The 22,997-nt window shown below is 49.7% G+C and overlaps 1 protein-coding gene across 1 annotated transcript in view; it reads left to right on the forward strand.

The window, feature by feature from the left end:
• LOC139047842 (calpain small subunit 1-like) overlaps positions 1 to 22,997 on the forward strand; it is a 35,761-nt gene that overhangs the window by 10,809 nt on the left and 1,955 nt on the right. The window contains exons 2-4 of the mRNA XM_070521981.1: positions 1,093 to 1,147; positions 7,794 to 7,909; positions 18,638 to 18,667. Of these exons, the coding sequence (XP_070378082.1) occupies positions 1,093 to 1,147; positions 7,794 to 7,909; positions 18,638 to 18,667 (201 nt within the window). The remainder of the gene's footprint in view (positions 1 to 1,092; positions 1,148 to 7,793; positions 7,910 to 18,637; positions 18,668 to 22,997) is intronic.

The raw sequence follows: 22,997 nt of genomic DNA on the forward strand, positions 1-22,997 counted from the left end.
TTTCTTTAGCAGAAGAACGCGTTAATGAAGTTGGTGTCGAAATGTACTTTGGTGTCGAAATAAAGGTAATTAAGTTTCTCGCGCATTATCTAAACATATCCGCCCCAACTCGCACGCAAACTCACGTCCACTCTATCGCCAACGCATGAAGAATAAATGGAAGGGCTCACCTCTGAATGAATGCGCCCAAGCATGAGTTACGGCAACAACAGGCTTTCCTGCTCACTTTCATCCAAGCACCCGCTGAAAAATAACTCGAGCGCCAGATTATTTAACCCAAGCGACAAAAAATTTAGTCCTAGCGCCAGCAGGTTTAATCCAAGTGCTAGTCAATGTAATCCGTGCGAGAAAAACGGCAGGATTGCAAGTCAAAATGGTTGAAATGACGAAATAGTTGCTGGAAGACGACGACATTAATTCTTGTGGTCGTTGCTAACGATTTATGAAATGAATGACTGGCATTTTGCATGGAGATGAATGTCATATAATGACTGAAGTTGACGTAACCCGGCCACATGTCACACTCCTGTAACACCGACTGTTGCGTACGGGAAAATCTTTTAGCCTGTCCGCTATTCCGGTAAACGGGAGCGGTTTGGGCGGATTACCGGATTTGCGGGGCGTAAACGTGAGCGGCCAGAGCGATGCAGCCGCCTGGTAGCGTAGAGTTCAACCAGACAAACACAGGGCTAAAACTGCAGTAACTCACTATATCCTGCTCCGTTGCTAGTGCAAAGTTTTGGCAGCGGCACAATTGCGAACACGATTACGCCACTGTCAAAAATTTACACCAGCAGCTAAGCAGAATGTAGTAATTAGCGCTGTGTTTGCGTGGTTGAGCTTTGCGCCACCAGCTGGCGCCACCAATCTGAGCGCTCACGTTTACGCCCCCGCTAAACCGGCAAACCACCCGCGCTTGGCGGAATACCGGACACGCTAAAAGTCTCTAATATAAGCGTCCCGCACATGCGGCGCGCATTGCACGTGGAACTCACACGTTATATAGCGTGCGCCAAGCTTCAGCGTACGTAGAACTGTCTAATGCGACGCTCTGTGACGGCCGACGCGCTAATTGACACGTTCCTTCTCCAGCGACAGCTTCGACCGCGGACCCGTCAACTGCCGGAGGCTCGGAACAGTCTATGGTGTAAGTACACTTTCCTTTCGTATGCATGAATACTTTGTTACAGTGTGTCTGTCGTTTTGCGCTAAACAAAGTATTCATGGATTCGCACCAACTAGCCCACCAACGCATTCTGCTGAACTGTCTTTTGTATGTGCTGTCTGCCTGTCAGACAGAAGGCGACCAGGGGGCCCGATTGAGCGTGGTGGTTAATAGCATGCAGTAAAATGCCACTGGAGAGGTTTGCGAGGCTAAAGGCCTGCTGCAGAAGACTGGAGTGGCAGTATAAGAATGAAAGAAAAACGTCTGAGGTATAGTTTGAGGGGGGGATTTGCCATAGGATTGCGTATACGTACCACGGTGGGTGGATGGGGCAGTTTTGTCCGCTGTCGCAGCATTTGTATGCGCGCGTGTGTGTACGTGTGTATGTATCCTTGCAACGGTTGCCAAGTGCCATTCCAAACCATGCACTGACTAGCGGATTATGGCTTGTAAATTCACATTGTGTTCGTCGCGTTACTAGCACGTTCGCGGAGTGGAGGCAGTACGAACGAGTACAAATATATCTCCGACGCATGTCCTTTTCGTTTCCCTGGTAGCCTAACAAGGAAACGCGGAAGTTTCAGCATATCGGAGGCTTACTATAGCGTAGACACATAATAGGAGCGCGTACTATGCGAAGTAGCAGCTCTGTGTCATTTTGCGGCGTGGTCAACTGAAAAGCTCCTGCCACACTGGAGGAAAAAAAAATCATCGACGATTGCGATACTCCGTAATGCTAATTTTGAGCGCAGCTGTTTAGGTGTTTCGAATTCGCGATATATCGTTGTAAAGCGTGATTCTGAACGACAGGGTCCTCTCGGCGGCGGCGCTGAGCCTCTTCTCGGGCGGCTCGTTTAGCAGCAGCGGCAGACGAAGCGTTTGCACCGGTTGCGTCGCACATTGTTCAGAAAGAAAGCGTAAACGCGGGAACGCGTAGCTCGCGCGGAGCGCGCTCTCTAGCGGCGGTGGCGTACACTCTAAGAACAGTTTACACCCTTTGGGGTGTATATTTGTCCCACAACGATAATCGTCACCTGCCTTGCTTGCGTTTCCTTTCTTCAAAACTCGGCGCTCGCTACTTTGCTGTCGAGAATGCTGCGTCACACTGATAACGCGCATGCTGTTCGTGACTGGGACGTACCGGGCTCGCAGCGTTAAAGAAAGGAAACGCGGGCAAGACAGATGACGATTATTGTTGTGGGACAAATCTACACCCCAAAGGGTGCAACTGTCTTTAGAGTGTAGGCGAAGTGGCGCATGCGCAGTGGTTCCGAAGCCCACGCCAGCGCTTTGTTTCCGTATATGGTATCGATGGACGCGCTCGCAGCGTGCCTGGTCACAGCGTCGGAGCACGTGTCGTGCGGCACGCCGTTTTCCTCCTCGCGCTCTCTTCGCTCTCGCCGTCTTTCATCCCACGCTGCGTTCCGCGTTCGCTCATTCATCTTTCGCTTTGCTCGTTCGCTCGGTTACGCCGAGGGACGCCGACGCTCAACGCACGAACGGGCGCTAAAAGCGCCGCGCTCTAAAACGTATACGCGGCGTGCCGCCAGCGGTCAAACGTTGCTGCGGCAGCGCGGCCACGCCCCCTGGCGGTGAGCAGCTGCGGCCGCCACGTGACAGCAAGAAAAATCTTTCCTCCTCTTTTACTTTACGTGTAAGTGCGAGAATTTGCGCGTTTTCTTACGTCTTGACGATCAGTGCAGCGTTTACTTTCTTCGGCCTTCGTTATTAGCACGTCATGCCGGAGGATGATGGCGACGTCGTTTCCACTGCGATCATAACCTTGCGGGTGTATTTTAACGCGGCGTCGCCGCCTTGAAAAGACGAGGAGAGTGCGGTACTGGGTGTCGCCTCCGCGTCCTTGTAATCAGGGTCCGTCTTATCGTATGGAATCGAATGGAAATGGAATGGAATGGAATCGTATGGAAACGCCTTTCCATTGCGACGTCTCGGTTTAGACTCGTCGTGGTAAAAACAGCCGCAAACCATCACAAACCAAAACAAGCGCGAACGAGAGCTGACGCGAGCAGACGACAGAGCGAAAGGAGCCGTCCTGCTGGCACCAGACGCGAGTGCGAATCGAGCATGCAGTCGGGCAGATCCGCGTGGTGCCAGTTTCCCGCGCGCCCACGTCACTGAAGGGGCCACTCTCATTGGCCTCCGCTGGCCGCGGCACGCAGCAAGCCGCGAAAAATCGGTCCAGGACCGATCCCTCTCGCGTTTTTTCTGATAGTGTGGTCGGGGCTTGCCGAACAGTCGCGGTACATCTGGTCCAATTCCCGAGTGGTGACAGCGAATGCAAGGAATGCAGATAACATGGTTTGGGAGGGCGGGGGGGGGGCAGTGCAAGTTATTGTCCTCTACGCATCAGCAGATTGATGGATTACCATATCAGTCGTCTTATGGTGAAAGCAACAAAAATAATTGCTGTAGCAGCCTTTTATTCAGGTGGAAGTCTTCCCAAGGTAACCTCTACAATACGAGCTTTTAGCTTCTCGTAGCCGGAACATCTCGGGGCTGAAGAAAAAAAATCATTTAAATTGCGCCTAGAAGTACTTTTACACAAATTTAAAACATAAAAAAATCTTTTTAACAGCATTTACTATCTGTGGGGAAAATTTACGGGGGGTCTACAGGAAATTCTTGTTCGTGTTACCAGTGCCAAATTGGACGGGACAGAGAGACGACGCAGACGCCACAAACGCTGGACTGCTGCTGCTGAAATTTGAAATTTACTAAACAAGAGGGCTACACAGATAACGAACCATAAAACGCAGCATTAATTAGCACGCGCGCGTGCCAGTAATGCTCTGCCTGAGAACATCATTTCTGGTGGCAAAAGAAAAAGAATATATCGTGTATCTTCGAGGATTGGTGGAACCCATGCGCGATAACGAATTTAAAAAAAAAAAAATCTACCAACTCAGCCTGCCTAACATCATTAGGTACAGTTTGTTGTTACGAAAAAAAAATGGCTGTGGCTTAGCTAAGGTTAAGCCCAGGATGCGAAGCATACTAGCCTTTATTGTAGTTGTTGAACCACTGTTTAGCCTGGTGAACTGCTGTTGCTTGGCTATATTTGGTTCGGCTAGACGAAGAAACAACTCATGCAGGCGAGCGCACGAGCTGAGACCCGGCTATGTAGCTACGCGGCCGCAAGCGAGCGCACGAGTTGAGCCTCCGCTTTTGCAGCTGTTATGACGTCATATGGTAGCTACGCGGCCGCGCGCGGCGCAGCAAGGAAGAGCGTGGTTGTGCGGCTAGTATGCTTCGCATAAAAAAAGAAAAGAAGGAAAAAAATGGCCAGGCTTAGCTTGGTTAAGCCAAGAATGCGTTGCATATTGCGCGAGTTGGGGCTTTTCCTCCGGTTGTCGTGACGTCACGTCACGTGGTTGCGCTAAAGGTCAATGGTGGCTGCCCGGCCGCGCCCAAGGGCTGAACTGAGTGATTGCAATATGCAACGCATAAAAATAGAAACAACTTAATAACAAACATAGCAAACTTAAAAGAGAATAGACCCACATATGAGACGCGCAGCAATGAACAATGGCTCATACCCTCAATGGTGGCTGCCCGGCCGCGCCCAAGGGCTGAACTGAGTGATTGCAATATGCAACGCATAAAAGAAAGTGCTAAAGTAGGCGTTTAGCACAAAAGAATGTCTTCCTGTTAGAACATCTAAAAGTTCTGGGGGCTTGCTTGTCAAAACCGCAGTATGATCACGAGGCAGACCGTCGCGTGAGAATCCTCAACACGCAGGCGTTCTTGAATTTCGGCTCCATCGGAGTGTGGCCACCCGCCGTGACCGCGATCGCAGCTGCGACGTCGAGCTTATCGAAGCGCAAGCAGCTACACTTTACAATAATTTACACTCTTAAAAGTGAAAAGGGGTGTAAATGTGTCTAAAACTCACACCTTTGTAGTATGATTTATGTAACGGACACCCTAATGGTGTGAGTTAGACAGATTTACACCCTCTTTCACTTCTAAGGGTGTAAATTATTTTAGGGTGTACTACCGTGGTTCATTTGCCCGTTCTTCGCACTGTACGGATTCTGAATAGGCAGTGCGATCCCCTGCTGCATCTTTGCGAGAGCTCGAATATAGTATTGCAAAGTGTTCGGGTGTAAAGTAGCACCTGAATGAATGCATCCGCGAGAATTTGTCGGACTGTTGTTCTGCTTCGCTGAGAACGCCACTGTTTCGCAAGTCAGAGATGGTGACACGCCGAAGCGGTATTGTAGGACGACTACAAGTGACGTCAAAAGTGCCTCGTTTGGATTCAGTTGCTCATTTGTTACGTCATGAAATCGCGACAACAGGTTAGAAGGTTAGTGAAGCGTTTAAGAAAACGAGATTTGTAAACCGCGTGACCTCATGTCCACGCGATTTGGAGAGAGAGAGAGCCGCACCGCGGAGAAAGGGGCAACCAATGTATTCGCGCCACACTGTAGGTAACGTGCGCTGTGACGTCATTACGTCAGATGCAGACAACTTCCACGATAGCCGAGAAAAGCTACCAGCTTTAAGAGAATTAACTATATGGCGACAGCCACTTGTGGTTAACCAGTTGAGATGCAAGGAAAAGGTGACTACAAAGGATTTTTCTTCATTATTTTGTTGAGATCTGTTTTCGTTTTTATCGTAACAAATTCATGTTTGTGGACTTGTTAAAAAAAATGAGCCGCAGTTGAGGCGTAAAAAACGCATTTGCATTGTTATTTTCTCGTTCTTCTTTGACTGGTAAGCCGGAAGGCCTGAAATTGTGAGGAAGCTTTCAAAACAATTTGCAATAGATGAGTGTACCTGAAGATTCGTGCACCTGGATGGCCAACCACTCGTGTTCACCCTACTCGGAAACTCCCCCTGTACAGAAGGTTTAGCAAACGGTTTGACAACGTCGATGCACATTATCGCTGCAAACACAAGCTCATGTGAGTGCAGTTGACACATTTCTTAGCGCAAAAGTCTAATGCCTTATCAGTTTACGCGCGTAGTGACAATCATTAATGAGTGTGATGGCCCAGGTATAGAAGAAAGTAAATAGGATAAACGCTGTCCTGTTACCCTTGTTGCTGCTTCATTCCTGGTATTCATCTTGGGTTAGTATAAATCGCGGTACACTAATAACCAGCCAATCTAGCAAAGATTAATCGCGAGGTCATGAGCGGTATAGACGGAAGGCTTTATTTCATGCGCATTCCCCTTGCTGGTTGGTGCCATCTAAAGAGTTCTTCTAAAGCAAATAGCATTCTCCGGCTACCGTGGCAGTTTTCGGAATCTGAGCCAATGACGTCACCACTCGGAGGAAAAAAAAAAGCGGGGATTACCCCAGGTCTGTCTACGCGTAGGTGACCCGTTGTGCGGTGCGGAGACATTAAACAGTTTTAGTATAGCGTACGCTATTCCATTGCGTACGCTAAAAAATAGCGGGTCGTCACTGCGCATGCGCTGAACGCTAAACGAAATAGCGGGTATAGCGGGCGTACGCAACGCAAACGAGTTAGCGTTAGCGTTTTTGCGGGGTTTGCGGAGTTTGCGGGAAACATGGCGGCGATCCCGGCTTCCCGCTTCGAATTGAATTTGGCGTTGCTTTTGTAAAATGTACGTCGTTCGTAGCAAATGACTGTGTAAACGGTTTTCGCTTAGTCTCAGGCCGCTCCGACAACAGAGTATTATGGATAACTTCGTGGTGTTTTCGAGATCGCTTCTCGTTTCGAACGAGTCGAAGCCTAACGAAAGAAACGTTCGAGATGTCAGCGCCACCTATCGCTACAGGCGCGAAATAGCCGCAACGACGGAATATGGCCTCAGAGATCCAAAGATATCGTTGGCCAACTAAAATTGTAGTAAACGTGCGCTGCTTAGCGTACGCTATTTTATAGCGTATAGCGTACGCTATAGTTGCGTACGCTAAACTAAAACTGTCTATTGTATTTCCCGCTGTCCGCTGGACTCTCTCAAATTGGTGCGCACGTGAGGTCTGAGGTCACGTGGTTACCGCCCAGCAATGGCGTAGCCAGAGGGTGGCACACCGAGCCTGTATCTCCTAGGGTGCCTGAATGTGCATTAATCAAGAGGGACAGGGAACAGAGACAACAGGACAACAGGGACACAGAAAAGATGACAGGACGCTTGTCCTGTCGCCTTCTCTGTCTGTGTCCCTGTTATTCGCGCTAGCCTTTTGATTAATGATGACTCAACTAGCCCAGCTTTCTGCCTTGATCGCCTGAATGTACACCTCCTGCCCCTGCGTGACTGCGGGCGAGGAGGACATCGAGGCACCCTAGTTCCTCGCCGCCCCCCTCCCCCCCCCCAAAAAAAATTCAGCTATATGCGGCTTTCCAACCCCCCTGCCCCTTCCGTCCTCTCTCCGTCCCCGGTCAAGTGAGTGTGCCGACGAGTAGGAGTGCACTTGAGTACGAGTGAGTACATATAGCCCACGAAAATGTTGGTGAGCCAGTATTACCAGTGAGCTCCCTCTTACTTTGCCCGCCTATGTTTCATATACGGCGTCGCGTCCTTTCTTAATTTTTTATTTGCTGCGTACTTGGCGTTCACCGCATAATTCCGGAGCGGACGGCTTACCCCCGCAGACATTTAATGCTTCTGCGCCTGCCCTTTCCAGCAACAAGGATGGGGGAGGTGGCGGAGGCGGTGGTGGCATGATCATCCTCCTCATTCTGCTGGTGGTCGGTATTCTCGCCGTCGTTGGTGTACTCTTCGCAACCGGAGCTCTGGGTGGTAAGTAGGGCTTTTCTCTCTCTTTCCTGATGTCGAGCCGTGAATCGCGTTCACCGCGAAACGCTAGGAGCGAGCAGAAATACGGAGCGGAAATACGGAGCTGAAATACGTTCGCCTGTCCGCAAAATGTATTCATTCATCATGGGATAATTTAAAAGATGTGCGAATACCTAATCTTTCAGACGGAATCGAACACGAGTCGGACAGCGAGAAACGATTCGAATGTCGAATCCTCTTTGTAATACTCATAAACTCGGAGGCCGTGCAACACGCGTTGTAGTTGAAGAAAACACCAGAAGATGGCTCTACCACCTTTGTGTTTTTTTTTCATGGGCGTCGCCACGTTGCTTAAGGTCCCTCTATAATTTGCAAGGTAGCGCCATCTGCCGCGCGCGCCACCTAGGAAGTTCCTGTAGCAGACGGCGCCCACGCTAAACGGCGGCGCCGCGGCATTCGTGAAGTGAAAAAATATCTGCATACGCGCGGAAATAAAACCTTCTGGTGCCTGACTGTGGCGAAAAACCTTTAATTTCAAATAAGTGCTCCAAGAAAATAGCTCAAGAGAGCGTAATGAGGGCTTGATCACCTCGATTTCGCGTGTTTACATTTCGTTCGTTTGCGCTCAATCGCCGCGCGAGCCTTGGTGATTGCTTACGCTTAATCCCGTATGCTCTGTGAAATATTTTGCATGTAAGTGTACTGCGTATACATAGCGGTTGCATTGAACGAAGAAGTCGTGTAAAAATGAAGGCTGACAGTCGCTTGGACCGGAAAACTTTCGACATAACGTCTCTCAAACGTGCGATTCTCAAAGCGCGCGACCCTCACGGCAACTAAACAACAACCTGTGTGTTTGTGTAAACGAGTGCGCCAACAGTGTTCTTGTCGCTGAGTGTGTCTGTCGTGTAGCGATTACACGACGACTGCTGTGTCTTGTGGTTCAATGCTACGAGCCAGTGCAACTGTCGTGACATGATGAAGAGGTGGTATGGATCGCGTCAGCGTGTCTCCTCGATCGTGTTCGGGCTGCCAGCGTGATCTGATCTCGCGGCACACCAACATCGAGCGTAGTGTGTGCGCGTGTGTGAATGCGGTTGACTGTTCTCGTGAACCGTGTGACGTCGCCGCGTAAACTCGAATCATGACGTGCATTGTTGTGTTTATCCCTTTTCGCCTCCGTGCACCGCTAAATCCCCGTAAGAATTAGAGGGCCCTTATACGAAACGCATTCGGATTGACCCAGCTATGACTGCACTGTGTTTTGCTGGCAATCCGCGTATCGCTTGTGGCGTTTTTCTTATGTTCATTTGCAGTTGTGTGTTTTTCATCAGTAAAATGGCATTGCCGATTACTGAAACATCTTCGAGTGTAAGGGAAACTTGGAAGGAACGAGCTCGCAGCTGTATGTAATGTACTTTGATATACTGTATTACGCTTTTAGTAGCTGTGGCTATGCAGTATTCGTTTTTAAAAACAGAGTAATGCAGGCACTTAGCAATATATTTATTCACATATCCAATGCACAAAACACGATTAGGATATTGGAAATTACATTTTGGACATGTTGTAAAGCGCAGTTAACAACGTGCGCACAAACACAGGAAAGTGTAAAAGTAGAATTCGCTGCTGAATTTTATTTTTTATCGCACGTAACGCAATGCGGATATTTGTCAGCGAGTTAGTTAATGCGTTTCTGCTCCACTATTTACTTGCATGCTAGGTCATACTGCACTTGCTAAGTCAACGGGCTCGTAATGCACTAAAATCAGTAATCTCCACAAACTTCGGCCGTCAACTTTCATGCGCGCGAATGAAATAATACTGCAGCTCTGCACACACAGGTGTATACTTTCTCTCGCACCTTCGTATCGCTCTACGTTACTTTCCTCGCATAGTCGTGCAGTTACCGACGGTTCAGTCTTTCCGTCCATTTCTGTGCAACCAGAATTACCTTCTGGTTAGGTTTTGTTTGCTGTGCGGTATGCAAAATAACTTCTTGTCGTCCTCCGTCTGATCTCGGCACCCATCCGCACAGCAACAAGGCATTTCCGTCCCTCGCATCCTAGGTCATGCCGATCTATTCAGCGGGCTCACAGCGAACTAAAATAAATAATCTCCACAAACTTCGGCCCTCAACATTCATGCACGCGAGTGAAATACTACCACCGCTCGACACACGCACGTGTATACTTTCTATGGCACCTTTGTATCGTTGTATGTTACTTGCCTCGCATAGTCGTGTTGTTACCGACGGTTCAAAGTCCGTCCGTGCAATTCTGTGTAACCATACTTTTCATCTGGTTAGGTTCTGGTTGCCGCGCGCGATGCAAAATAACTTCTTGCCATCCTTCGTCCGGTTTCGGCACCCAACCGCACAGCAACAAGGCATTTCGAACCTCCCGGAACAAAATTATCGCAGCGATGTGCAAAGCACAACAGGCGAAACGCGCGCTCTTTGCCCGGCGCGCAGGAACTTTCATGGCGGCAAAGGGGCGGAGCAAGGTCACATGTCAACGATCAGCCTATCGCAGGCGTTGTCGGCTGGATCAAAGCCTGGCGATACTTTTAAATGATTGAGGGACTTTAACGTTGCTTAGGCAGTGGCGCCATCTATGGGTATGCTGGCTCGGGCGAGCAGTCCATGTTATATGTGCCAGGCATATATTCGCCGGCGGTTTCAGGTGGTTGCTTTCGTGCTGGAGCGGTCTATTTAGTACGACCTCTCGTCTTCTAGTGGGAAGCGGTTCTGCGAGACGTGCTTGCGAGACGTGCTGCAGTCGTTTTCTGCTAGCGTTGAGGTGGACGCAGCACCCAACGCAATATGTGCACGCGTGTTAATTTGAGCCTTCCGTCAGCCTCACTATGTTCTAATTGCACTTCGAAGCTGTGCAATGAGTAGTTACAATAATGGTATCCACCTAACAGCGTGGTTACCATTATGCTGAGAAATAAGTTGTGCTGCTTACATTGGTAAGGATAGAAACTGTTATCTGTGGATACGTTGCGCGAATACCTCGTTTGGTGGACGAGGTTTCCACCGACGAATAAAATAGGTTTCGTTTGTAATATTCAACAGCATACCATTGTCAATCACTCCTGTCGAGTGGTCGAGCGACCGGCTGAGGCTGCGCGAGCTTCTGAAGCAATTCACGGTAGATGCTGGCTTAGAGATCTGTTATTGTGATTCTATATAGTGCTTGGTACAAGCATGCGTCTTTACCAGGCGAGGTCTTATTGTGGCATTATCCAGTGTTTATTTATTAGGGAAAGAAGAGGATTAAAACTTTTTTGTTCAGTCTTTTTTGCCCCGTTCTCTACGACGCATACGCCCGTTTTGTGGAAATTGTCATCATAAACAGGCACATTTTTAGGCGACCTTATTTTTTTATGCGATTACTTTTATGCGATCGCCCTTTGGAATTACTGATCTACAGGGGGGAATGCAATGCCGAAGCACAAAGCCTATTCGTATCACGCTGTTTTACCAACTGCAGTGATCGCTGTGTTCAGCAAGCCGCCGCGGTGGCATAGCGGCTGTGGTGCTGCGGTGCTAAGCACGAGGTCGCGGGACCGAATCCCACCAGCGGCGGCCGCATTTCGATAGGGGAGAAATTGAAAAACACCCGTGTCCCATGCATAGGGGGCATGATGGTCAAAATTAAGCCGGAGTGTCCCCCACTACGGCGTGCCTCAGGATCAGATCGTGGTTTTGGCACGTAAAAACTCCAGAATTCAATTTTGTGCTGAGCAACGCCATCGGCATTGTACTGGAGGCTACCGTAGACGCGATATAGTGTTTCTAAGTCTAGTGGACTTCAAATGTGTGAGAACGATCCTCGTGGCTGACGCAAATGTCTTATAACGATTGGTGCCGAAATGTTTCGGGATTGCATTGGGGGTTGGCCGTAGACGAGCACCCTTGTGCTTTAGTTTGCACACCAAGCGATCGGATGGCGAGATTTCATTTCCAATTCACTCTGGCAAGTTATAGAGGCCGGTGCTTTTCGTCGACTGGAAACCGATACTGCCAAAGTGGGTCACAACGCGTGCAGACACCGCGGCTGACGATGCACGTCGCACGTTTGCGGATCGAAGCGGAATTTCCGCGTACTGTAGCTAATGCTGCGCCGAAAGGCTTCACAGCGGTTCTTCAACGACGACCTTTCATGACCTGTCGTCATCACGTAAATTTCGTGGAGAACGAGCTGCAACATCTCCGCAGCACGCGGTGGCAGCACATTTAGAGAAGGAGATTCCTCTTGATGGGAAGGAAAGGTTGGGGTAAAGTGCAGCGCAGTAACTGTCTCTCAGCAGAGGACACCTCAACCGCGCTGCACAGGGGGTAGGAAATGAAAGTAGAGGGAGAGAAAGTAGAGGGAGCACATTTAGAGAGTGAAAGATTCTTGATCGGGGGAGGGGGGGTGAAAGGTGGGGCTAAGTGCAGCGCAGTAACTGTCTCTCAGTAGAGGACACCTCAACCGCACTGCGCGAGGGGGAAGGGAGAGAAAGGTGGAGTGGCAGGAGCAACGACAACAGAGGATGCCTAGGCGAGTTATCGGACAAGCTCAAAGACTGCAGTGCCACGCCGGCTCGCACAAGCCAGAGAGGAGGAAAAGCTCGCCCCACGCGTTTAAAAATGGGCTACCTCGTTGTTCACCTCTCCTCCCCCCCGCTCCGTGGGAGGACATCGAGATACCCTAGATAGTGATTCCAGGTCACTCTACCCTAGATGAAAAGGTTTATTGTCGCCGCCTGGCGTAGCCTGGGGGACACTGGCCGAACGAGTGTAGTGTGGACATGTCCTCCGAGATTTGCGCGCGCCGGCAGGTTTTGCTCCTGCCGTCCCATTCGCCGCGCTCCCCAGAAAAACAGTGTAATGTGGCACGGCCGCCCGGCTACTCCAAGAGGGCGCTATTAACCGAGGCGTAATAAAACCCCCTTAAACGTAGTAAAGTAGCGACGCTCTCCTCCTGCGCCTTCACTCCTCCTCGTTTCTCCTCTCTTTCACGCTCCCTCCTCGACCGTGGCGCCACCTACACTCCTCGAGCGTAGCAACGGCGCCAACATGCGCTCCTCGCCACTCCGTAGCCACTTCTCGAGCGAAAATTGCTCTGATGCACGGCGCGAGGGCCCACGTGATGCTATTAGGTAAATAGCGACGCGGTGCCGGCCTCGGCCAGAGCGCGCGAGGAGGAGGCGGTATTCTTTGAAGCGTGGCACTACTTTACGATGTTTAAGGGGTTTTAAGGCGTAAAGGGAAGAGAAATGCGGCCGTAATGAAACACAGAGCGCTATGGGGATACAATAGGTACGAGGTGCTCCGGAGTATGTGGAAAGGTGAATACTGCTCCAGGACTTAACATTCGGAAATGCGGTGGTTTGCTTAAAATCAGGGGTACAAACCGTACTCGATGGCAACTAAAGGTCAGTGGGACGCCTCGCATTGGGCGCTCACGGGAAGACTGCAAATGAAGCTGTGCAGGGTGACATGGCATGGACAAGTTTTGAAGTGAGGGAAACTTGCAGTAAAATTGATTATGAAGAACGACTAAGCAATATGGAAGAAAGTAAATTGGCTGGGAGAGTGCTCAGGTATTTGTACGGGAAAAGCATTGATTAACAGTGGAGGTAAAGAACCAGGAAGCTTGCCAGCAAGTATACCACCTGTATGGTGAGCAACGTGGCAACAAAGAACGTCAAGCGGAAAATCACAGAGGCTGAGGTAATCTCATGGATGGCGGCAATGGAAAAGAAACCTGCTATGAGTAAGAGGAAAAAGACGAGATCAGGAAAGAAACAATTTATGATAACTCAAAGGGAAGCTCTTTACTTTTCGAAACTAGATCACACGCACTTATAATGTGATATACAACAAGGAAGAAGCATGTGCTTGCTGTGGCAAAGCTGGGGAAACCATGGAAGAAGTTTTAATAGAATGTGAAGATATCTGCCCGGCTGTCGATTTAGGCACCGCTGCCCTCCTGGAAGCCCTTGGGTTCAGCGAGGACCAGGGGGAAAGTAAACATGTCCGCAATAGAGATTAGTAAGAGGCGATTGGAAGATTGGGGGAAGAAAAGTAGGGAAACGACAAAAAGCGGAGCCGTGCAAAAGTAAAGCTCGTAATAGGGGATCAGAAAATTTGGTTGAGGGAGTTCATAGTTTTTTTTTCTTTTTTAACCTAGATAGGACATTATAGGCAGTATAATAGCAAGAGCTTGGTGGCGCAGCCCACCGCCCCCTTCCAAAGGGGACGGTCATAACATCCATCCGCGCTACATCTCAGCGTGCGCATGGGCTCTTTTTTTCCCCCCTTTTGCGGAGCACTTCCACAGCCAAGAGGAACGAGCGGCACACACATCTTCCAAGTGCATTTATTTTGGCCTAGTTTACGAAGGAAAACATAGCAACTGCTCAGTTTTCCGAAAGTAGATCATTGTAAGGATGTACCTTTCTGTCTGTGTTAGTATTACGTTATTTTATTCGTGTCCATTTCTTCGCAGCGTAAAATCCGTATTTATTTATTTAATTTTCACGCTCTCAGGACCCGAGGGCATTACAGTGGAGTGTTCTAACAATAAATGATTCATCGCGACCTTGAAGGCGGCAGGGTCTTCGGTTGAAGCGCCGGAGGCAGGAAGGTGGTTCCAGTCATTGCTTGTTTGCGGAAAAAAAAGAGGCGTGGCAAGTGTCTGTGCGGCACAACGGAAATTTCAACCTTGAGTTTATGATCGATCCGTGAGGACAATTAATCCGGGGGGGAGGAAAATATCGTTTTTAAGCCGAAGCACTTGAGGTGTGAGTCAAGTGTCGGTTGACCTAAATTAGCTTGCATTGAAGAAGCGCTGGTGTAGCGAGAGTAATTAGAGAGCACATATCGGGCAGCTTGGTTATGAACGGATTATGAACACTACCACGCATCGATGACGCCTTGGACTGCTTGCACTGAGTGTAACACTTCTCGTACATCGATCTTCGGTCCGGCTACTTGCAGATTTCAGTTGATGAAATGGACCGCGAGAAGACGGCCTTCATCACGCCGGATGGCTTATATACGTTCAAAGTCATGCCCTTTGGCCTATGCAATGCTCCTGCGACATTTGAACGTATGACGGACTCTCTTCTGCGAAGCTACAAATGGACCACATGTCTCTGTTACCTTGACGACGTTATTGTTTTTCCTCCCACGTTGGGCAGCCACCTTACCCGACTGACTGCCACACTTGCGGTCTTCCGAAAAGCTGGCCTCCAACTGAACTCCACGATGTGTCAATTCGGGCACCATCAGATTACCGTGTTGGGGCACCTCGTTGACGCATCCGGTGTCCAACCAGATCCGGAATAAGTTCGTGCCGTACGCAGTTTCCCTGTGCCACGTTCTGCTTCTGACGTGCGCTGCTTCGTCGGCCTGTGTTCTTACTTTTGCCGTTTCGTTCAAAACTCCGCCGACGTTGCTCGGTCCTTGACAGATCATCTAAAGAACACCCCATTCTCATGGGGCCCGGAGCAGGTTCACGCGTTCGCCGCTCTCATCGGATTTCTGACCACCCCTCCCATACTTGCTCTCATTGATCCATCTGCACCGACCGAAGTCCACACTGACGCAAGCGGCCATGGCATCGGCGCTGTTCTCACCCAACACCAGAATGGTACTGAGTGCGTGATGGCTTACGCCAACCGCCTGCTGTCCTCTGCCGAGAAAAATTACTCCATCACCAAGCCAGAGTGCTTGGCTTTAGTTTGGGCTGTCGCCAAGTTCCGGCCATATTTGTACGGCCGCACGTTTTCGGTCATTACAGACCACCACGCACTCTGTTGGCTGTCTTCCCTCCGGGACACGACAGGACGGCCTGGTCGCTAGGCTTTGCGGCTCCAGGAATTCACGCTTGCTGTCAACTATAAGTCTGGACGTCTGCATGAGGACGCTGACTGCCTCTCTCGTCACCCCGTCGATCCTCCTGATCCTGCTGCGCATGATCCGGCGACCTGCGTGATTGCTTTTACTGACATCGCCAGTCCATCATCGCCGGAGTGTAACGTGCCGCATGTTCGTTCTGCACGACGGCATCCTCTACCGCCGCAATATCAACCCTGACGGCCCTGAGTTGCTCCTTCTCCTTCCTCGTCATCTGCGATCCGTCGCTCTCGAACAACTTCCTGATGCACCGATGGCGGGACATCTTGGCGCTTTTGCGTACCTAATACCGCGTACGACGCTGGTTCTTCTGGCCGGGTCTCTACCGCTCCCTGCGTCGTTATGTCGCCACTTGCGAATTGTGTCAGCGCCGGAAGAAACCTCCTCTGCCACCTGTCGACTACATCCAATTAAGTTCCCTCTTAACCGTTCTTTCACGTAGGCCTTGACGTGCTTGGTCCTTTTCCGACGACGACTAGATGAAATAAGTGGATCGCCGTCGCTACTGATTACGCGACACGCTATGCGACAACAAAGGCGTTGCCGACTAGTTGCGCAACAGACGTCGCCGATTTTCTCCTCCACGATGTTATTCTCTACCACGGTGCACCTCGACAGTTACTTACAGACCGCGGCCGCTCGTTATTATCTCGAGTTGTCGACGACCTCCTCCGCTCTTGTGCCACTGAGCACAAGCTGTCTACCGCCTACCACCCACAAACGAACGGTCTTACGGAATGCCTCAACCGAACAATCGCAGAAATGCTGTCGATGTACGTTTCCAACGATCACCGCGACTGGGACGCCACGCTGACCTACGTGACGTTCGCGTATAACTCGTGCCGACATGACAACGCAGGATATTCACACTCCTATCTTTTGTATGGTCGCTACCCCACATTGCCGTTTGACATCGTCCTCTCTTCTGCGCAATTAATTAATGAACGCAAAGACGTAACCAATTTTACAGTCAAGCTGTTAAGATCTAGTTCCCCCATGACCGTGTCCATGTATAGAAATAAAACTCCCTATAGCTGGGCTGATCCTGAAAATAGGGCAATGCCGGGCCGACCCGCGGCAAAGGTGAAGCAGGCGTTAAGCACTCCTCACACATGTGCCGATCCCGAAAATAGTGCAATAATGGGCCGACCCGCGGCTGAAGTGATGCAGGCTTTAATCGCTCCCCACACGCGGGCCGATCCCGAAGATAGTGCAATGCCGGGCCGACCCACGGCAGAGGTGAAGCCGGCGTTAAGCACTCCTCATACATGGGCCGATCCCGGATATAGTACAATGCCGGGCCGATCCGCGGCGGAGTTGCAGTACGCCATTAAGGGGCCCACATAACACAGCTTCGCTTGTCATACTTCCTTTAGAGAGTGGAAGGGCACTGGGGCTTTTTAAGTGTTGTGGCACAGGACCCGAAGGGTGTAAACTTTCTTAAGAGTGCAGGCACTGAGCGGAGGGCGATGCGCTTTGCTCCGTTTAACGGCCGCCTATAAAGCTACCGTCCAAACGGGATCATAGCCCGTCGGTGCAGAGTTTGTTATGGCGAAGCGTCAGTTCTTTATCGTCAGTGGCCGGCCCGTGTAGCTGGGGCGCACGTAATGTAAGGCTTGCCGCTTCGCAGTGCATCTTCGACTCTCGGCCAGTGGCACGGTCGTCGGCGGTGGGAGGAGTATATGGGCCGCATGAGCACGCCCTGCGTATGGGCCACCTGGCCATGAACAGGAACTTCAGTATAGCATTCATTGAATGTTTAACGCCAAAACGAATTATCGTTGACAACGTGCCATTAATAATTGGACTGTGGTCGCTAAAGCGGCATATACATAAGGGGAATAGATAATAATAAACGGAGAAAACGTGGCTAGCTGGAAACGGTTAAATCTGTTGTTTTTTCGAATGCAATGCCCAATTTGGCATTAGAGCTTACGCCATTCTGCAATCCATTATGCAATTAGGCAGTTAATTTGGCTATTTAGTGAACCAGTGGTAACAGAAAAATTCACCAGCGTGCGCAAAATCATTGCTAACGATAACGCCGTTGGCCGACCTTCGTACCTCGTAGCCTCCTTTTTTTTTAAACAGCTTGGCCCGCGTTAGCTGAGACACGTGCTATATATCAGTCTATACGTTCATGTCCTGTATTCGTTCCGTCATACAGACGAACTGCTTACACGTGCTTTCATGTGTGTGGTCGAGTTTGTGTGCTCTTGTGCTAAGAAATCATTTGTCAGGCCACAATTGGAATATGCCGCCGCCATCTGGAACCCTCATCAAACATATATCATCAATGCACTCGAGTCGGTTCAGAATCGTGCGACTAGATTCATCCACTCTTCATATTCATATAACATCAGCGTTTCACACTTAAAGGCACAATCTAGCCTGGCATCTATTGCTTTTCGTCGTCGCATCGCCACGCTCTCTCTTTATCACAAATTTTTTTACAGCTCACTAAGCCGCCCGCCTTACGTCACGCCATCATCTTCACGCATGTCACAGCGCACCAGCCATCAACTCCAAGTTTCTCGTCCTCGAACACGAACTGTCACTTTTCAATCATAATTTTTTCCTCGAGCTGCCAAGGACTGGAACGACCTACCCATTAATGTCGCTGCCATCACATGTCATTCACAATTTCTAGAAACTGTTGAAACTTGTATTTCAATGTAACACCTGCCTTTTCCTATGTTCACATGTTAACCACCCCTTATGTAATACCCCGAATGGGGTCTTTAAGGTAATAAAATGAAATGAAATGAATACTTCCCCGGATTTGGTTCATCCCGCATCTTCTTTTTTTCCCGCAGGTGGCAAGCGCGCCACTACCACCACGGAGGGTAAGTATACATCTCAATTTATGGCATCTTCGGATGACCACCGTCAAGCGCTTTAAGAAGGCCCATCTTGTCAGGATGGTCGAAAAGAACGACGCTTCGGCTGCACGCGGCCGCTTCCGATCGCCCGACTCCAGGGGAGGTATTCTGTAGGAGTCCACGTAGTGGATTGTCCATTTCGGCCGCCGCTGATTGGCTGGAGCCGTCGTCTCCTCTTCGCTCGTACAGCTGCGTCCAATCAGCAGCGGCCGAAATGGACAGTCCACTAGGTGGACTCTTACAGAACAACCCCCCGGATCGAAGTGCCAAGAGGTGCTCCGACTATCGTTGTCGATCGGAATTATAGGGTGCCCCGATAAGCAGCACCGCCGTTCAGGGTGGTGACACCATTACGACACCCTTCGAGCGGTGGCGTGCCGCTGCGCACCACAATGGCGACCCATTATATACTGTTCGACAGGCCTCTTTGCATCACTGGTTTAAGATTGAAATGGAACATTTTGGGCAAATAGTACGCAAGGTCAACATGTCATTAGTCTGCCGGATGTCGTATTTTAGCCCGGAACAACGAGCTTTTAGTTTTCAATAAGCCTATAATTTGATTTCACAAAGCTAAAGTATAGTTTAACTGTCGCCGGCTTCCAGCTAGCGTGGCACTCTTTCAAGGGTCAAGTAAAGGCAATTCCGGCCGTTTCCGATATTCCGCAACAGATGGGCTATATACGACGCGTGGTACCTATACGACGCGTGGTACCGAACGACGCAATGCGGTACTGTCGAGGCACCCTATACGTCGGATCAGCCGAGAAATCTGGTCGCTTTTCTGTCACGTGATCCCGTCCGTTCTCGCAGTTGCGCTTGCGAAGGGGCTCTCTGGCTCTGTTCGGGGCGACGACGAATCGGTGACTGCTATTAGAGAGTTTTAGTTTCGCGAATACGTTTACCAGATAATCTGCCTTTCACTACCGCACACAGCAGTAAATCCAAATGTCATCTACGACATTATGCTATCTGTAATCAACTCAGAAAAAGCTAGATGATCCTATGAATCTTTTTAAACATTTGTTCTAGTGTCTTGCGGAGACTAGGAAAGGGAAATTTATGCCGTCCAGCATTGCAGCCGCCACCTATGCTCGTCTACCTTTCTTGCACCGCTCCTCCTTCCCCTCTTATTTCCCTGTTCAAACGCAAAACATTCGCAAAACTTTTTTTTTCTCTTTATATTTGTGAATTTATTCATTTACCATCAATACAGGCGCTTTGTGCCTGCCGAAATGGCAGCACGAGCGCTGAACAGATCGCAGAAGCAGACGACAGTGAACAGGTTATAACTAGCGCCACTTTGCTCGTATGTTCTGTCCCTAGCGGCAAAAGGGGCGAACTAGACTAGGCGTACTGGAACAGGGAGATCTGTGCAGGTCTGGAGTTCAGTAGATTGTGATGCGGATCACAGAGTTTCTCACTATAACACCTAGAGGGAAATCTGGCGCCACCGTCTATGGGAGTTTAAGGGGCGTTGTGCCGTCATGGGTATGACGGTATATGTGTCATGCAAGGCTTGTGTTGGCTGATGTTGCAAGAGGCTTCCTCTAAAACGTGGATATGGCTACGCAGATAAGGCGTTCCTAAAGTAAAATCTTCGTAAAATGTTTCCATTCACGCATATTACATCTTCAAGTGAAGTTTACTCACCTAACAATGCATAACCAAGCGATGAAAAGCAAGAACAGGCGACAAACTATTCCAAAGCGAGCGCGAATCTTGTCGTCTGTCGTCCAACTTTAGCGACCCGCTGGCACTTTTTACGTTTCATATAATTGTACATGAAATAACAAGTTCTTATAGTTAAACAAAACATGTTTTTGTGTAACGATAAGGCTAAAACAGCTTTTTACCTGCTGTTTTAGTAGGAAATAAATCATTGTGAAAGACGGAGCAGTGCTTACCAGGCGCGCCTTCAAGGTGCCCTGGCTCTCCGAGAACGATGCCAATCCGATGTCAAAATATACCGGCATTCCCCTGCATACCACAGCGTAGCAGCGCCAGATTTCCCTCTAAGTAATATAGTCAGAAACTCTATAGAGAGTTTTAGAATGGAGGCACCCAAACGTTTGGGGCCCCACTGAAATAGTGTCGAAGCTACTGCGCATGCGCGAGACGCGAACTGCGTTTGGGTTTTGCGTTGGGCACGTTATTTCATCGATTTAGCGGGAACCTCAAAAGCTGCCCCGAAAGATTTGCGTAAACAAATATGGCGGCATCCTTTGAAGCGACGGGTCTAACCTGGCACCAAACTGTGTTCGATTCGCGGTAACGTGTGAAGTTTGAAAGCAAGTAGGAATGACTGCGGTTATCGCTTTCTCTCAACTAGCGTGTGTTATGAAGATTGGTTCATTAGACGCCGGTGATTCCGAATTCGATTGTGGATTTCATGGCTCGTAAAGGCCTAACACGGCTTAGCTTGACTGGTGAAGGCACGTGAATTTGGTTACTGAAAACTAAGCGCAACTAATTGTTTGCTGCTTATAGAATAACCTCTAAATTGTATTTATACGCTAAGACACGAAAGTTAAAACTACTATTGTTATCATAAAATGGTATATTTTGTTTAATTATTTCTGATATTCTTTGACGCCATGGTGGCACTTTTAGAGCAAGATGCTGCCAGCAAACGCAAAGCCCTATTCTAAACTTCACTCCTGCGTGCCCCAACGCTAACACCCGCAAAGCTCTCTGGTGCCCCAAACTATTGGGGCCCCTATTCTAAAACTCTTATGATGCGGATCCGCCCGACCGCTGATTTCGTACTCGCATGTGGTTTCAGCCAAAGCGCTCGTTTCGTACTATCGTCTGCTCGCGTCAGCTGTCGCTCGCGCTTGTTTTAGTTTGCTTGGTTTGGTCTCGTTCGCGCTTGTTTCGATTGTCATGTGTTGCGATTGTTTTTTGCCATGACGCGTCTAAAGCGAGACGTCCCGATGGAAAGGTTTTTGGAGGCAGTGCGTCATATCCGATTCTGTATACGACAAGGTGGGCCCTGAATGCAAGGACGCGGAGGAGTCACCCAGTACTTCATTCTCATCTTCTTATGAACGCGGTGACGCCGCAAGAGATGGGGCCACAGCAACATGATTATGATCAGTGCTAGCGACGTCGTCATCTTCAGAAGGCATAACTCGCGTTAAGAACGAAGGACGAGGGACGTATACATAGCGGCGATCTGTCAGCGGACAAAGGGAAAAGCACGTGACGTCTCGCACCTACTCAAAGTGAACGAGAGGAGGCGAGATTTTCGTGCTGTCACGGGACTGCCGCAGCGACTAGTCGCCGGTTTTGTGTGGCCGCTCTGCAGCCGCTGCATTTTGCCGGCGGCGGCGCGCCGCGCTCGTTTTTCCGCTAATGTGTACGCGCCTTATAAGGTACCAATGTCTTGTTTTCCCACCAAAACCTTACGAAAATTTCTATTCGGTTTAGCTTTCTACGCTCTTCCAAGGCTGGCATCTTATTGTCAGCCATTGGTTTGGTATGAGAATCGCATCTCTGATTCTGTACTGCTTTTCTCTGTGCCATTTCCAAGTAGTGTGTTTCCTTCTTTAGTGTGGGGATCCCAAATTGAAGACGCATATTCCAACTTAGTCCTGATGTCGGAGTTGTATGCCAACAACTTAACCTTACTATACGTGCCTTGCTTAGTTTTCTCCTATGTACGACTGGTATACCTGTGTTGGCCAGGCAACTGTTGCATGTCTCTTATTCTAAATAACAATATTGTAGTGCTACAATATGACCTGAGGTTTGTTCGATTCAGAAAAAGGTGCACGGCACCACAAACGAAAAGGTGCAGGGGGTGCCCGTTACGGTGTGCCGGGCTGCACCCCCTCGCCGCTTCAAGGGTGCACTGCACCGCTGCGGCACCTTGCCTTGCACACCGTTCAATCGAGCACGGGGGTGCAGGGTGCACCGCTGCACCTCGGAGAATCGAGGGTCTAAGTGCAGTGCACCGTAAATAGGGGCAGAAAAACTTGTATGAATCGAATAGACCTTTGGTTATGGTGTACTGGAATAGGGTAGTGTCTTGTCCGGCGGAGAAAACGTGCCTCTTCTTGCGATGACGGCCGGGGGTGCTGGAGCACGCCGGTCTACAGCAGCGCCACCTGTTGCTGCAGCTTGGAGTCGTTGCTGGCAAAAGGGAAAATAGTGCAACACAGGGCCTCCGGGATTGGCAGTTATGGTGGTCGCGGAGGGCATGCATGTACGTACGGAGCTCGCCGATGGTTTGTTGTGGTTTTTCCTGCCGCGTTTGCACATTATTTATGTGCTCAGGAAGCGCTGCATT

The sequence above is a fragment of the Dermacentor albipictus genome, chromosome 7 (assembly GCF_038994185.2).
Source record: "Dermacentor albipictus isolate Rhodes 1998 colony chromosome 7, USDA_Dalb.pri_finalv2, whole genome shotgun sequence".
Classification (NCBI taxonomy): Eukaryota; Metazoa; Arthropoda; class Arachnida; order Ixodida; family Ixodidae; genus Dermacentor; species Dermacentor albipictus.